We start from the raw sequence: 20,048 nt of genomic DNA, 5'->3' as shown, positions 1-20,048 counted from the left end.
AAGTTACACTGCAGGACAACACAAGTTACATTGCAGGACAACACAAGTTACATTACAGGACAACACAAGTTACATTGCAGGATAACACAAGTTACATTGCAGGACAATACAAGTTACATTGCAGGGCAACACAAGTTACATTGCAGGACAACACAAGTTACATTGCAGGATAACACAAGTTACATTGCAGGATAACACAAGTTACATTGCAGGACAACACAAGTTACACTGCAGGACAACACAAGTTACATTGCAGGATAACACAAGTTACATTGCAGGACAATACAAGTTACATTGCAGGGCAACACAAGTTACATTGCAGGACAACACAAGTTACATTGCAGGATAACACAAGTTACATTGCAGGATAACACAAGTTACATTGCAGGACAACAAATGTTACATTGCAGGACAACACAAGTTACATTGCAGGACAACACAAGTTACATTGCAGGACAATACAAGTTACATTGCAGGACAACACAAGTTACACTGCAGAACAACACAAGTTACATTGCAGGACAACACATGTTACATTGCAGGACAATACAAGTTACATTGCAGGACAACACAAGTTACATAGCAGGACAACACAAGTTACACTACAGGACAACACAAGTTACACTTCAGGACAACACAAGTTACACTGCAGGACAACACATGTTACATTGCAGGACAACACAAGTTACTTTGCTGGGCAACACAAGTTACATTGCAGGACAACACAAGTTACATTACAGGACAACACAAGTTACTCTGCAGGACAACACAAGTTACATTGCAGGACAACACAAGTTACATTGCAGGACAACACAAGTTACATTTCAGGACAACACAAGTTACACTGCAGGACAACACAAGTTACATTGCAGGACAACACACGTTACATTGCAGGACAATACAAGTTACACTGCTGGACAACACAAGTTACACTGCAGGACAACACAAGTTACATTGCAGGACAACACAAGTTACATTGCAGGACAACACAAGTTACATTGCAGGATAACACAAGTTACATTGCAGGATAACACAAGTTACACTGCAGGACAACACAAGTTACACTGCAGGACAACACAAGTTACATTGCAGGACAACACAAGTTACATTGCAGGTCAATACAAGTTACATTGCAGGATAACACAAGTTACATTGCAGGACAATACAAGTTACATTGCAGGACAACACAAGTTACATTGCAGGACAACACAAGTTACATTGCAGGATAACACAAGTTACATTGCAGGATAACACAAGTTACATTGCAGGACAACACAAGTTACATTGCAGGACAACAAATGTTACATTGCAGGACAACACAAGTTACATTGCAGGACAACACAAGTTACATTGCAGGACAATACAAGTTACATTGCAGGACAACACAAGTTACACTGCAGAACAACACAAGTTACATTGCAGGACAACACATGTTACATTGCAGGACAATACAAGTTACATTGCAGGACAACACAAGTTACATTGCAGGACAATACAAGTTACACTGCAGGACAATACAAGTTACATTGCAGGACAACACAAGTTACACAGCAGAACAACACAAGTTACATTGCAGGACAATACAAGTTACATTGTAGGACAACACAAGTTACATTGCAGGACAATACAAGTTACATTGCAGGACAACACAAGTTACATTGCAGGACAACACAAGTTACACTACAGGACAACACAAGTTACATTGCAGGACAACACATGTTACATTGCAGGACAATACAAGTTACATTGTAGGACAACACAAGTTACATTGTAGGACAACACAAGTAACATTGCAGGACAACACAAGTTACATTGCAGGACAATACAAGTTACATTGCAGGACAATACAAGTTACATTGCAGGACAATACAAGTTACATTGCAGGACAATACAAGTTACTTTGCAGAACATTACAAGTTACATGGCAGGACAATACAAGTTACATTGTAGGACAACACAAGTTACATTGCAGGACAATACAAGTTACATTGCAGGACAACACAAGTTACATTGCAGGACAACACAAGTTACACTAGAGGACAACACAAGTTACATTGCAGGATAACACAAGTTACATTGCAGGACAACACAATTTACACTGCAGGACAATACAAGTTACATTGCAGGACAACACATGTTACACTGCAGGACAACACAAGTTACATTGCAGAACATTACAAGTTACATTGCAGGACAATACAAGTTACAAGTTACATTTCAGGACAATACAAGTTACATTGCAGGACAATACAAGTTACATTGCAGCACAACACAAGTTACACTGCAGGACAACACAAGTTACACTGCAGGACAATACAAGTTACAAGTTACATTGCAGGACAACACATGTTACATTGCAGGACAACACAAGTTACACAGCAGAACAACACAAGTTACATTGCAGGACAACACATGTTACATTGCAGGACAATACAAGTTACATTGTAGGACAACACAAGTTACATTGCAGGACAACACAAGTTACATTGCAGGACAATACAAGTTACATTGCAGGACAATACAAGTTACATTGCAGGACAATACAAGTTACATTGCAGGACAATACAAGTTACATTGCAGAACATTACAAGTTACATTGCAGGACAATACAAGTTACATTGCAGGGCAACACAAGTTACATTGCAGGACAACACAAGTTACATTGCAGGATAACACAAGTTACATTGCAGGATAACACAAGTTACATTGCAGGACAACAAATGTTACATTGCAGGACAACACAAGTTACATTGCAGGACAACACAAGTTACATTGCAGGACAATACAAATTACATTGCAGGACAACACAAGTTACACTGCAGAACAACACAAGTTACATTGCAGGACAACACATGTTACATTGCAGGACAATACAAGTTACATTGCAGGACAACACAAGTTACATTGCAGGACAACACAAGTTACACTACAGGACAACACAAGTTACACTTCAGGACAACACAAGTTACACTGCAGGACAACACATGTTACATTGCAGGACAACACAAGTTACTTTGCTGGGCAACACAAGTTACATTGCAGGACAACACAAGTTACATTACAGGACAACACAAGTTACTCTGCAGGACAACACAAGTTACATTGCAGGACAACACAAGTTACATTGCAGGACAACACAAGTTACATTTCAGGACAACACAAGTTACACTGCAGGACAACACAAGTTACATTGCAGGACAACACACGTTACATTGCAGGACAATACAAGTTACACTGCTGGACAACACAAGTTACACTGCAGGACAACACAAGTTACATTGCAGGACAACACAAGTTACATTGCAGGACAACACAAGTTACATTGCAGGATAACACAAGTTACATTGCAGGATAACACAAGTTACACTGCAGGACAACACAAGTTACACTGCAGGACAACACAAGTTACATTGCAGGACAACACAAGTTACATTGCAGGTCAATACAAGTTACATTGCAGGATAACACAAGTTACATTGCAGGACAATACAAGTTACATTGCAGGACAACACAAGTTACATTGCAGGACAACACAAGTTACATTGCAGGATAACACAAGTTACATTGCAGGATAACACAAGTTACATTGCAGGACAACACAAGTTACATTGCAGGACAACAAATGTTACATTGCAGGACAACACAAGTTACATTGCAGGACAACACAAGTTACATTGCAGGACAATACAAGTTACATTGCAGAACATTACAAGTTACATTGCAGGACAATACAAGTTACATTGTAGGACAACACAAGTTACATTGCAGGACAATACAAGTTACATTGCAGGACAACACAAGTTACATTGCAGGACAACACAAGTTACACTACAGGACAACACAAGTTACATTGCAGGACAACACATGTTACATTGCAGGACAATACAAGTTACATTGTAGGACAACACAAGTTACATTGTAGGACAACACAAGTTACATTGCAGGACAACACAAGTTACATTGCAGGACAATACAAGTTACATTGCAGGACAATACAAGTTACATTGCAGGACAATACAAGTTACATTGCAGGACAATACAAGTTACTTTGCAGAACATTACAAGTTACATGGCAGGACAATACAAGTTACATTGTAGGACAACACAAGTTACATTGCAGGACAATACAAGTTACATTGCAGGACAACACAAGTTACATTGCAGGACAACACAAGTTACACTAGAGGACAACACAAGTTACATTGCAGGATAACACAAGTTACATTGCAGGACAACACAAGTTACACTGCAGGAAAATACAAGTTACATTGCAGGACAACACATGTTACACTGCAGGACAACACAAGTTACATTGCAGAACATTACAAGTTACATTGCAGGACAATACAAGTTACAAGTTACATTTCAGGACAATACAAGTTACATTGCAGGACAATACAAGTTACATTGCAGCACAACACAAGTTACACTGCAGGACAACACAAGTTACACTGCAGGACAATACAAGTTACAAGTTACATTGCAGGACAACACATGTTACATTGCAGGACAACACAAGTTACACAGCAGAACAACACAAGTTACATTGCAGGACAACACATGTTACATTGCAGGACAATACAAGTTACATTGTAGGACAACACAAGTTACATTGCAGGACAACACAAGTTACATTGCAGGACAATACAAGTTACATTGCAGGACAATACAAGTTACATTGCAGGACAATACAAGTTACATTGCAGGACAATACAAGTTACATTGCAGAACATTACAAGTTACATTGCAGGACAATACAAGTTACATTGTAGGACAACACAAGTTACATTGCAGAACAATACAAGTTACATTGCAGGACAACACAAGTTACATTGCAGCACAACACAAGTTACACTGAAGGACAACGCAAGTTACACTGCAGGACAATACAAGTTACAAGTTACATTGCAGGACAACACAAGTTACATTGCAGGACAACACAAGTTACACTGCAGGACAACACAAGTTACACTGCAGGACAACACAAGTTACATTGCAGGACAATACATGTTACATTGCAGGACAACACAAGTTACATTGCAGGACAACACAAGTTACACTACAGTACAACACAAGTTACACTTCAGGACAACACAAGTTACACTGCAGGACAACACATGTTACATTGGAGGACAACACAAGTTACATTGCAGGACAACACAAGTTACATTGCAGGACAACACAAGTTACATTACAGGACAACACAAGTTACACTGCAGGACAACACAAGTTACATTGCAGGACAACACAAGTTACATTGCAGGACAACACAAGCTACATTTCAGGACAACACAAGTTACACTGCAGGACAACACAAGTTACACTGCAGGACAACACAAGTTACATTGCAGGACAACACAAGTTACATTGCAGGACAATACAAGTTACACTGCAGGACAACACAAGTTACACTGCAGGACAACACAAGTTACATTGCAGGACAACACAAGTTACATTGCAGGACAATACAAGTTACATTGCAGGATAACACAAGTTACATTGCAGGACAACACAAGTTACATTGCAGGACAACACAAGTTACATTGCAGGACAATACAAGTTACATTGCAGGACAATACAAGTTACATTGCAGGACAATACAAGTTACATTGCAGGACAATACAAGTTACATTGCAGAACATTACAAGTTACATTGCAGGACAATACAAGTTACATTGTAGGACAACACAAGTTACATTGCAGAACAATACAAGTTACATTGCAGGACAACACAAGTTACATTGCAGCACAACACAAGTTACACTGAAGGACAACGCAAGTTACACTGCAGGACAATACAAGTTACAAGTTACATTGCAGGACAACACAAGTTACATTGCAGGACAACACAAGTTACACTGCAGGACAATACAAGTTACATTGCAGGACAACACAAGTTACATTGCAGGACAACACAAGTTACACTGCAGAACAACACAAGTTACATTGCATGACAACACATGTTACATTGCAGGACAATACATGTTACATTGCAGGACAACACAAGTTACATTGCAGGACAACACAAGTTACACTACAGTACAACACAAGTTACACTTCAGGACAACACAAGTTACACTGCAGGACAACACATGTTACATTGCAGGACAACACAAGTTACATTGCAGGACAACACAAGTTACATTGCAGGACAACACAAGTTACATTACAGGACAACACAAGTTACACTGCAGGACAACACAAGTTACATTGCAGGACAACACAAGTTACATTGCAGGACAACACAAGCTACATTTCAGGACAACACAAGTTACACTGCAGGACAACACAAGTTACACTGCAGGACAACACAAGTTACATTGCAGGACAACACAAGTTACATTGCAGGACAATACAAGTTACACTGCAGGACAACACAAGTTACACTGCAGGACAACACAAGTTACATTGCAGGACAACACAAGTTACATTGCAGGACAATACAAGTTACATTGCAGGATAACACAAGTTACATTGCAGGACAACACAAGTTACATTGCAGGATAACACAAGTTACATTGCAGGATAACACAAGTTACATTGCAGGACAATACAAGTTACATTGCAGGGCAACACAAGTTACATTGCAGGACAACACAAGTTACATTGCAGGATAACACAAGTTACATTGCAGGATAACACAAGTTACATTGCAGGACAACAAATGTTACATTGCAGGACAACACAAGTTACATTGCAGGACAACACAAGTTACATTGCAGGACAATACAAGTTACATTGCAGGACAACACAAGTTACACTGCAGAACAACACAAGTTACATTGCAGGACAACACATGTTACATTGCAGGACAATACAAGTTACATTGCAGGACAACACAAGTTACATTGCAGGACAATACAAGTTACACTGCAGGACAATACAAGTTACATTGCAGGACAACACAAGTTACACAGCAGAACAACACAAGTTACATTGCAGGACAACACATGTTACATTGCAGGACAATACAAGTTACATTGTAGGACAACACAAGTTACATTGCAGGACAACACAAGTTACATTGCAGGACAATACAAGTTACATTGCAGGACAATACAAGTTACATTGCAGGACAATACAAGTTACATTGCAGGACAATACAAGTTACATTGCAGGACAACACAAGTTACATTGTAGGACAACACAAGTTACATTGCAGGACAATACAAGTTACATTGCAGGACAACACAAGTTACATTGCAGGACAACACAAGTTACACTACAGGACAACACAAGTTACATTGCAGGACAACACATGTTACATTGCAGGACAATACAAGTTACATTGTAGGACAACACAAGTTACATTGTAGGACAACACAAGTTACATTGCAGGACAATACAAGTTACATTGCAGGACAATACAAGTTACATTGCAGGACAATACAAGTTACATTGCAGGACAATACAAGTTACATTGCAGGACAATACAAGTTACATTGCAGAACATTACAAGTTACATTGCAGGACAATACAAGTTACATTGTAGGACAACACAAGTTACATTGCAGGACAATACAAGTTACATTGCAGGACAATACAAGTTACATTGCAGGACAACACAAGTTACACTAGAGGACAACACAAGTTACATTGCAGGATAACACAAGTTACATTGCAGGACAACACAAGTTACACTGCAGGACAATACAAGTTACATTGCAGGACAACACAAGTTACATTGCAGGACAACACAAGTTACATTGCAGGACAACACAAGTTACACTACAGGACAACACAAGTTACATTGCAGGATAACACAAGTTACATTGCAGGACAACACAAGTTACACTGCAGGACAATACAAGTTACATTGCAGGACAATACAAGTTACATTGCAGGACAATACAAGTTACATTGCAGGACAACACAAGTTACATTGTAGGATAACACAAGTTGCATTGCAGGACAACACAAGTTACACTTCAGGACAATACAAGTTACATTGTAGGACAATACAAGTTACACTGCAGGACAATACAAGTTACATTGCAGGACAATACAAGTTACATTGTAGGACAATACAAGTTACATTGCAGGATAACACAAGTTACATTGCAGGACAACACAAGTTACATTGCAGGACAATACAAGTTACATTGTAGGACAACACAAGTTACATTGCAGGACAATACAAGTGACACTGCAGGACAACACAAGTTACATTGCAGGATAACACAAGTTACATTGCAGGACAACACAAGTTACACTGCAGAACAATACAAGTTACATTGCAGGACAACACAAGTTACACTACAGGACAACACATGTTACATTGCAGGACAACACAAGTTACACTGCAGGACAATACAAGTTACAAGTTACATTTCAGGACAATACAAGTTACATTGCAGGACAATACAAGTTACATTGCAGCACAACACAAGTTACACTGCAGGACAACACAAGTTACACTGCAGGACAATACAAGTTACAAGTTACATTGCAGGACAACACATGTTACATTGCAGGACAACACAAGTTACATTGCAGGACAACACATGTTACATTGCAGGACAACACAAGTTACATTGCAGGACAACACAAGTTACATTGCAGGACAACACAAGTCACATTGCAGGACAACACAAGTTACATTGCAGGACAACACAAGTTACATTGCAGGACAACACAAGTCACATTGCAGGACAACACAAGTTACATTGCAGAACAATACAAGTTACATTGCAGGACAACACAAGTCACATTGCAGGACAACACAAGTTACATTGCAGGACAACACATGTTACATTGCAGGACAACACAAGTTACACTACAGGACAACACAAGTTATATTGCAGGACAACACAAGTTACATTGCAGGACAATACAAGTTACATTGCAGCACAACACAAGTTACACTGAAGGACAACGCAAGTTACACTGCAGGACAATACAAGTTACAAGTTACATTGCAGGACAACACAAGTTACATTGCAGGACAATACAAGTTACACTGCAGGACAATACAAGTTACATTGCAGGACAACACAAGTTACATTGCAGGACAATACAAGTTACAAGTTACATTTCAGGACAATACAAGTTACATTGCAGGACAATACAAGTTACATTGCAGCACAACACAAGTTACACTGCAGGACAACACAAGTTACACTGCAGGACAATACAAGTTACAAGTTACATTGCAGGACAACACATGTTACATTGCAGGACAACACAAGTTACATTGCAGGACAACACATGTTACATTGCAGGACAACACAAGTTACATTGCAGGACAACACAAGTTACATTGCAGGACAACACAAGTCACATTGCAGGACAACACAAGTTACATTGCAGGACAACACAAGTTACATTGCAGGACAACACAAGTCACATTGCAGGACAACACAAGTTACATTGCAGAACAATACAAGTTACATTGCAGGACAACACAAGTCACATTGCAGGACAACACAAGTTACATTGCAGGACAACACATGTTACATTGCAGGACAACACAAGTTACACTACAGGACAACACAAGTTATATTGCAGGACAATACAAGTTACATTGCAGGACAATATAAGTTACATTGCAGCACAACACAAGTTACACTGAAGGACAACGCAAGTTACACTGCAGGACAATACAAGTTACAAGTTACATTGCAGGACAACACAAGTTACATTGCAGGACAACACAAGTTACACTGCAGGACAATACAAGTTACATTGCAGGACAACACAAGTTACATTGCAGGACAACACAAGTTACACTGCAGAACAACACAAGTTACATTGCATAACAACACATGTTACATTGCAGGACAATACATGTTACATTGCAGGACAACACAAGTTACATTGCAGGACAACACAAGTTACACTACAGGACAACACAAGTTACACTTCAGGACAACACAAGTTACACTGCAGGACAACACATGTTACATTGCAGGACAACACAAGTTACATTGCAGGACAACACAAGTTACATTGCAGGACAACACAAGTTACATTACAGGACAACACAAGTTACACTGCAGGACAACACAAGTTACATTGCAGGACAACACAAGTTACATTGCAGGACAACACAAGTTACATTTCAGGACAACACAAGTTACACTGCAGGACAACACAAGTTACACTGCAGGACAACACAAGTTACATTGCAGGACAACACAAGTTACATTGCAGGACAATACAAGTTACACTGCAGGACAACACAAGTTACACTGCAGGACAACACAAGTTACATTGCAGGACAACACAAGTTACATTGCAGGACAATACAAGTTACATTGCAGGATAACACAAGTTACATTGCAGGACAACACAAGTTACATTGCAGGATAACACAAGTTACATTGCAGGATAACACAAGTTACACTGCAGGACAACACAAGTTACACTGCAGGACAACACAAGTTACATTGCAGGACAACACAAGTTACATTGCAGGACAATACAAGTTACATTGCAGGATAACACAAGTTACATTGCAGGACAATACAAGTTACATTGCAGGACAACACAAGTTACATTGCAGGACAACACAAGTTACATTGCAGGATAACACAAGTTACATTGCAGGATAACACAAGTTACATTGCAGGACAACAAATGTTACATTGCAGGACAACACAAGTTACATTGCAGGACAACACAAGTTACATTGCAGGACAATACAAGTTACATTGCAGGACAACACAAGTTACACTGCAGAACAACACAAGTTACATTGCAGGACAACACATGTTACATTGCAGGACAATACAAGTTACATTGCAGGACAACACAAGTTACATTGCAGGACAATACAAGTTACACTGCAGGACAATACAAGTTACATTGCAGGACAACACAAGTTACACAGCAGAACAACACAAGTTACATTGCAGGACAACACATGTTACATTGCAGGACAATACAAGTTACATTGTAGGACAACACAAGTTACATTGCAGGACAACACAAGTTACATTGCAGGACAATACAAGTTACATTGCAGGACAATACAAGTTACATTGCAGGACAATACAAGTTACATTGCAGGACAATACAAGTTACATTGCAGAACATTACAAGTTACATTGCAGGACAATACAAGTTACATTGTAGGACAACACAAGTTACATTGCAGGACAATACAAGTTACATTGCAGGACAACACAAGTTACATTGCAGGACAACACAAGTTACACTACAGGACAACACAAGTTACATTCAGGACAACACATGTTACATTGCAGGACAATACAAGTTACATTGTAGGACAACACAAGTTACATTGTAGGACAACACAAGTTACATTGCAGGACAACACAAGTTACATTGCAGGACAATACAAGTTACATTGCAGGACAATACAAGTTACATTGCAGGACAATACAAGTTACATTGCAGGACAATACAAGTTACATTGCAGAACATTACAAGTTACATTGCAGGACAATACAAGTTACATTGTAGGACAACACAAGTTACATTGCAGGACAATACAAGTTACATTGCAGGACAACACAAGTTACATTGCAGGACAACACAAGTTACACTAGAGGACAACACAAGTTACATTGCAGGATAACACAAGTTACATTGCAGGACAACACAAGTTACACTGCAGGACAATACAAGTTACATTGCAGGACAACACAAGTTACATTGCAGGACAACACAAGTTACACTACAGGACAACACAAGTTACATTGCAGGATAACACAAGTTACATTGCAGGACAACACAAGTTACACTGCAGGACAATACAAGTTACATTGCAGGACAATACAAGTTACATTGCAGGACAATACAAGTTACATTGCAGGACAACACAAGTTACATTGTAGGATAACACAAGTTGCATTGCAGGACAACACAAGTTACACTTCAGGACAATACAAGTTACATTGTAGGACAATACAAGTTACACTGCAAGACAATACAAGTTACATTGCAGGACAATACAAGTTACATTGTAGGACAATACAAGTTACATTGCAGGATAACACAAGTTACATTGCAGGACAATACAAGTTACATTGCAGGACAATACAAGTTACATTGTAGGACAATACAAGTTACACTGCAGGACAACACAAGTTACCCTGCAGGACAACACAAGTTACATTGTAGGACAATACAAGTTACACTGCAGGACAATACAAGTTACATTGCAGGACAATACAGTTACATTGTAGGACAATACAAGTTACATTGCAGGATAACACAAGTTACATTGCAGGACAACACAAGTTACATTGCAGGACAATACAAGTTACATTGTAGGACAACACAAGTTACATTGCAGGACAATACAAGTTACACTGCAGGACAACACAAGTTACATTGCAGGATAACACAAGTTACATTGCAGGACAACACAAGTTACACTGCAGAACAATACAAGTTACACTGCAGGACAACACAAGTTACCCTGCAGGACAACACAAGTTACATTGTAGGACAATACAAGTTACACTGCAGGACAATACAAGTTACATTGCAGGACAATACAGTTACATTGTAGGACAATACAAGTTACATTGCAGGACAATACAAGTTACATTGCAGGACGACACAAGTTACATTGCAGGACAACACAAGTTACATTGCAGGACAACACAAGTTACACTAGAGGACAACACAAGTTACATTGCAGGATAACACAAGTTACATTGCAGGACAACACAAGTTACACTGCAGGACAATACAAGTTACATTGCAGGACAACACAAGTTACATTGCAGGACAACACAAGTTACACTACAGGACAACACAAGTTACATTGCAGGATAACACAAGTTACATTGCAGGACAACACAAGTTACACTGCAGGACAATACAAGTTACATTGCAGGACAATACAAGTTACATTGCAGGACAATACAAGTTACATTGCAGGACAACACAAGTTACATTGTAGGATAACACAAGTTGCATTGCAGGACAACACAAGTTACACTTCAGAACAATACAAGTTACATTGTAGGACAATACAAGTTACACTGCAGGACAATACAAGTTACATTGCAGGACAATACAAGTTACATTGTAGGACAATACAAGTTACATTGCAGGATAACACAAGTTACATTGCAGGACAATACAAGTTACATTGCAGGACAATACAAGTTACATTGTAGGACAATACAAGTTACACTGCAGGACAACACAAGTTACCCTGCAGGACAACACAAGTTACATTGTAGGACAATACAAGTTATACTGCAGGACAATACAAGTTACATTGCAGGACAATACAAGTTACATTGTAGGACAATACAAGTTACATTGCAGGATAACACAAGTTACATTGCAGGACAACACAAGTTACATTGCAGGACAATACAAGTTACATTGTAGGACAACACAAGTTACATTGCAGGACAATACAAGTTACACTGCAGGACAACACAAGTTACATTGCAGGATAACACAAGTTACATTGCAGGACAACACAAGTTACACTGCAGAACAATACAAGTTACATTGCAGGACAATACAAGTTACATTGTAGGACAACACAAGTTACATTGCAGGACAATACAAGTTACATTGCAGGACAATACAAGTTACATTGCAGGACAATACAAGTTACATTGCAGGACAATACAAGTTACATTGCAGGACGACACAAGTTACATTGCAGGCATTGTTTGAAGAGATTTTGTCCCACCAGAACATTGTATGTCAGGTTTTTGTTTTTGTTTTTTTCAATTCAACACAACAACTAAATTTGTGGTCAATATAAGCAGTCTACTCACCTCCCCTCCTTTCTTATAGCAGCTTTTATCTCCCTTTGTTGTTTGCACTTGATTTGTTCCGGAATCACTGCCCGAGTTGTCCTGGACAGTATTATCACTTTCACCTACATTCTGTTCAACAGAGATTTGAACAGATTTTTCAGTGGATTGGCTGGCTAAATTAACAAGAGACTTTGCAACCTCAATGCTGTCTGTCTTACTTTTGGTCACATGATCAGTCTTTGAATCATTTAGTTTGGCGTATTTTATGACACGAACATTGCAACTAGTTTCCTGTGATGCATCTTTCATCTCTTTGTATGAAATGCTTCTAGCTTTACTCTCTTCTCTCACCATTTTCTCTAATATACTGAATGAAGCCTGACCATTTTTTTCATCATTACTCTTTTGACCAATGTTCCCGTCCATATTAGGACAAAGTGTGATTGGTTGATGACAAGCAGTATTCCCAGACTGTTCCTCACTTTGGCAGTTTTCTGTTCTTCCTCTGGAAGCATCAACATTATTACTTTTGATGCTTGCCAGAGTTTGTGACAATTTGTTGGGAGGTTCAGGAGATGATAGTAACTGTAATAGTAAACTTTTTTCATTGTTTGATGACAGAGATATAATAGTGCATTCCTTAGATCTATCCTTGATTGGGGATTCTAATATTCTCTGCAGCTTAGATGCACCATCTTGTCTTTGTTGCTGTGGTATTGATAGTGCAACTTGTTTCTGTTGATGTGGTAAGGGTGATGGCACAAGTCTCTGCTGTAGCAATGTTGTTTGCACTTGTTTCTGTTGTGGTAACAGCGATGGAACTTGTCTCTGTTGCTGAGGTAATAGTGATGGCATCTGTCTCTGTTGCTGTGGTAATGGTGATGCTGCTTGTCTCTGTTGTGGTAATGGTGATGGCATTTGTCTCTGTTGCTGTGGTAACGGTGGTGGCATTTGTTTCTGTTGCTGTGGTAATGATGATGGCATTTGTCTCTGTTGTTGTGGTAATGGGGATGCTGCTTGTCTCTGTTGTGGTAATGGTGATGGCATTTTTCTCTGTTGCTGTGGTAACGGTGATGGCATTTGTTTCTGTTGCTGTGGTAATGATGATGGCATTTGCCTCTGTTGTTGTGGTAATGGTGATGCTACTTGTCTCTGTTGCTGTGGTAATGGTGATGCTGCTTGTCTCTGTTGCTGAGGTAAAGGTGATGACATTTGTCTCTGTTGCTGAGGTAACGGTGATGGCATTTGTCTCTGTTGCTGTGGTAATGGTGATGCTGCTTGTTTCTGTTGCTGTGGTAATGGTGATGGCACTTGTCTCTGTTGCTGTGGTAATGGTGATGCTGATTGTTTCTGCTGCTGTGGTAATGGTGATGGCACTTGTTTCTGTTGCTGTGGTAATGGTGTTGGCACTTGTCTCTGTTGCTGTGGTAACACTGATGCTGCTTGTCTCTGTTGTGGTAATGGCGGTGCTGCATGTCTCTGTTGCTGTGGTAAAGGTGATGGCACTTGTCTCTGTTGCTGTGGTAACAATGGTCGCACATGTTCTTGTTGTGGTGATGGTGATTGCACATGTCTCTGCTGTAGCAATGTTGATGGTACTAGTCCCTGTTGCTGTGAAATTTGTAATGGAGCTGGTCCCTGATGTGACAATGAAAAGTTTTCCTGTTGTCTTGGTAAAGGTGATGGTAATAGTTCCTGTTGCTGTGGTAATGATGATGGCAATTGTCTCTTTTGCTGTGGTAACGGTGATGTGATTTGAATCACTTGTTGTGGCAATGGTGATGAGATGGGATTTATAAGATGTGATGACTGGGACGTTGAATTTAGTGTTGCCTTTGGTAGTAATGAAGATAGATGTGAAGTTTGTGCTCGTAATATAGGTCGTGGCTGTAATGTACGTGGTGTGTTTGTACATGTCTGTTTAGTTGGGCATGTAGACACTGATATTGGTTTCTGTAGAATGCATAATGAGTTGCTCAACATTTGGTTCACAGGATGAGAACGCATAATTGGCTTGATTGTTCGGTGCATTCCAGGAATAACAACATGTTGGGTTGAGTTCATATTTGGTCTAGAGCTGGCTATCTGCTGGGCTGGTGCTATCACACTGGATGTTTGTGATAAAGTGTTTCCTTGCAAGACAAGGTTTGAATTAAAATTGAAAGGATGTGATGATGTCATCGTACAGGCTGTTTCCATTGATGATGAAGTGTTTGTATTTACTTGCCTCGGACTGGCTATGTGCTGAGACAACATCATTGTACTGGATGTTTCCATTTGTGATGAAGTGTTTGTATTTACTTGCCTCAGACTGTCTATGGACTGAGACAACAACATTGTACTGGGTGTTTCCATTTGTGATGAAGTGTTTGTAATTACTTGCCTCAGACTGTCTACGGGCTGAGACAACACCATCGTACAGGCTGTTTCCATTGATGATGAAGTGTTTGTATTTACTTGCCTCGGACTGGCTATGTGCTGAGACAACGTCATTGTACTGGGTGTTTCCATTTGTGATGAAGTGTTTGTATTTACTTGCCTTGGACTGGCTATGTGCTGAGACAACGTCATTGTACTGGGTGTTTCCATTTGTGATGAAGTTTTAATACTCCCTTGCATAACCAAGTGTGACTTGGAATTGGCAATCGTCTGAGATGATGTCACCATATCAGGCATCACCAGCTGTGACACAGTGTTTGTATTTTCTTGCATTACAATATTTGAACTAGAACTCTCTAACTCTTGAGATGAAAATTTCATACTGGTTGCATCGTCTTGACAACATCTTCCCAGCATGCTTCCTGATCGATTAATTTTAACAAATCCTTGTTCCGGATTTTCTTGCTGTCTGTCTTCATTTCCATCACCACTTGCTGATTTTTTTGATCTCTTCTGAGATTTATCTTTCCCAACATTTCTTCTCCTTTTTCTTTTTAGTTTGTTTGTTTGTTTGTTTTTTGAAGCAGTGATCGAGGGAGAACTGAGACTCTCAGTTCGTTCACTGAATGAGTTGTCGGCAGCAAAGTCCAAGTTTCTAACATGATGTTGTTTATTTATTGAAGGCACCAAGTGAGTAGTAGTGGAGCTAGATGGTACACTTGAATTAATTTGACATTGTTGCTGAGCACCATGAGTGACAAACACTGGTTCATTGCTATCTGTAAACAAGAAAAATCAAACACTTCTTAATCTACTACTGAGCACTGTGTTTGAGATTAACATACTCAGGTAAATCTAAACATCCCAGTACTAAAAGAACACAGGTGAATCTAAACATCCCAGTATTAAAAGAACACAGGTAAATCTAAACATCCCAGTATTAAAAGAACACAGGTGAATCTAAACATCCCAGTACTAAAAGAACACAGGTAAATCTAAACATCCCAGGATTAAAAGAACATGGGTGAATCTAAACATCCCAGTACTAAAAGAACACACGTAAATCTAAACATCCCAGTACTAAAAGAACACAGGTGAATCTAAACATCCCAGTACTAAAAGAACACAGGTAAATCTAAACATCCCAGGATTAAAAGAACATGGGTGAATCTAAACATCCCAGTACTAAAAGAACACACGTAAATCTAAACATCCCAGTACTAAAAGAACACAGGTGAATCTAAACATCCCAGTACTAAAAAAACAAAGATGAATCTAAACATCCAAGTATTAAAAGAACACTTGTGAATCTAAACATCCCAGTACTAAAAGAACACAGGTGAATTTAAACATCCCAGTACTAAAAGAACAAAGATGAATCTAAACATCCAAGTATTAAAAGAACACGGGTGAATCTAAACATCCCAGTACTAAAAGAACATAGGTAAATCTAAACATCCCAGTACTAAAAGAACACGAGTAAATCTAAACATCCAAGTACTAAAAGAACACAGGTAAATCTAAACATCCCAGTACTAAAAGAACATGGGTGAATCTAAACATCCCAGTACTAAAAGAACACAGGTGAATCTAAACATCCCAATACTAAAAGAACAAAGGTGAATCTAAACATCCCAGTACTAAAAGAACAAAGGTGAATCTAAACATCCAAGTATTAAAAGAACACAGGTGAATCTAAACATCCCAGTACTAAAAGAACACAGGTAAATCTAAACATCCAAGTACTAAAAGAACACAGGTAAATCTAAACATCCCAGTACTAAAAGAACATGGGTGAATCTAAACATCCCAGTACTAAAAGAACACAGGTGAATCTAAACATCCCAATACTAAAAGAACAAAGGTGAATCTAAACATCCCAGTACTAAAAGAACAAAGGTGAATCTAAACATCCCAGTACTAAAAGAACAAAGGTGAATCTAAACATCCAACTATTAAAAGAACAGAGGTAAATCTAAACATCCCAGTACTAAAAGAACATGAGTAAATCTAAACATCCAAGTACTAAAAGAACACGGGTAAATCTAAACATCCCAGTACTAAAAGAACATGAGTAAATCTAAATATCCCAGTACTAAAAGAACATGAGTAAATCTAAACATCCCACAACTAAAATGAACACAGGTGAATCTAAACATCCCAGTACTAAAAGAACACAGGTAAATCTAAACATCCCAGTACTAAAAGAACATGGGTGAATCTAAACATCCCAGTACTAAAAGAACACAGGTGAATCTAAACATCCCAGTACTAAAATAACACAAGTGAATCTAAACATCCCAGTACTAAAATAACACAGGTAAATCTAAACATCCCAGTACTAAAATAACACAAGTAAATCTAAACATTCCAGTACTAAAATAACATGGGTGAATCTAAACATCCCAGTACTAAAAGAACACGGGTGAATCTAAACATCCCAGTACTAAAAGAACACACTCTGTCAGGTGAATCTAAACATCCCAGTACTAAAATAACACAGGTGAATCTAAACATCCCAGTACTAAAAGAACACAGGTAAATCTAAACATCCCAGTACTAAAAGAACATGGGTGAATCTAAACATCCCAGTACTAAAAGAACACAGGTGAATCTAAACATCCCAGTACTAAAATAACACAAGTGAATCTAAACATCCCAGTACTAAAATAACACAGGTAAATCTAAACATCCCAGTACTAAAATAACACAAGTAAATCTAAACATTCCAGTACTAAAATAACATGGGTGAATCTAAACATCCCAGTACTAAAAGAACACGGGTGAATCTAAACATCCCAGTACTAAAAGAACACACTCTGTCAGGTGAATCTAAACATCCCAGTACTAAAATAACACAGGTGAATCTAAACATCCCAGTACTAAAATAACACAGGTGAATCTAAACATCCCAGTACTAAAATAACACAGGTGAATCTAAACATCCCAGTACTAATATAACACAAGTAAATCTAAACATCCCAGTACTAAAATAACACAGGTAAATCTAAACATTCCAGTACTAAAAGAACACACTCAGGTAAATCTAAACATCCCTGTACTAAAAAAAACATGAGTAAATCTAAACATCCCAGTACTAAAAGAACATGGGTGAATCTAAACATCCCAGTACTAAAAGAACACAGATGAATCTAAACATCCCAGTACTAAAATAACACAGGTGAATCTAAACATCCCAGTACTAAAATAACACAAGTAAATCTAAACATCCCAGTACTAAAATAACACAGATAAATCTAAACATTCCAGTACTAAAAAACCATGGGTGAATCTAAACATCCCAATACTAAAAGAACACAGGTAAATCTAAACATCCCAGTACTAAAAGAACACAGGTAAATCTAAACATCCCAGTACTAAAAGAACACAGGTGAATCTAAACATCCCAGTACGAAAAGAACACAGGTGAATCTAAACATCCCAGTACTAAAAGAACATGGGTGAATCTAAACATCCCAGTACTAAAATGAACACAGGTGAATCTAAACATTCCAGTACTAAAAGAACACAGGTGAATCTAAACATCCAAGTATTAAAAGAACACGGGTGAATCTAAATATCCCAGTACTAAAAGAACACGGGTAAATCTAAACATCCCAGTACTAAAAGAACACAGGTGAATCTAAACATTCCAGTACTAAAAGAACACAGGTAAATCTAAACATCCAAGTACTAAAAGAACACAGGTGAATCTAAACATCCCAGTACGAAAAGAACACAGGTGAATCTAAACATCCCAGTACTAAAAGAACATGGGTGAATCTAAACATCCCAGTACTAAAATGAACACAGGTGAATCTAAACATTCCAGTACTAAAAGAACACAGGTGAATCTAAACATCCAAGTATTAAAAGAACACGGGTGAATCTAAATATCCCAGTACTAAAAGAACATGGGTGAATCTAAACATCCCAGTACTAAAATGAACACAGGTGAATCTAAACATT

The 20,048-nt window shown here is 38.6% G+C and overlaps 1 protein-coding gene across 1 annotated transcript in view; it reads right to left on the bottom strand.

Annotated features, from left to right (window-relative positions):
* Nucleotides 1-20,048, bottom strand: part of LOC144358055 (uncharacterized) — a 326,453-nt gene that overhangs the window by 10,832 nt on the left and 295,573 nt on the right. The window contains exon 13 of the mRNA XM_085498177.1: nt 13,719-16,858. Within this exon, the coding sequence (XP_085354303.1) occupies nt 13,719-16,858 (3,140 nt within the window). The remainder of the gene's footprint in view (nt 1-13,718; nt 16,859-20,048) is intronic.

Source organism: Saccoglossus kowalevskii, chromosome 4 (genome assembly GCF_978046115.1).
Source record: "Saccoglossus kowalevskii chromosome 4, keSacKowa6.1, whole genome shotgun sequence".
Taxonomy (NCBI): domain Eukaryota; kingdom Metazoa; phylum Hemichordata; class Enteropneusta; family Harrimaniidae; genus Saccoglossus; species Saccoglossus kowalevskii.
The sequence above is the reverse complement of the archived record's forward strand: the minus strand, read 5'-3'. Positions and strand labels throughout refer to the sequence as shown.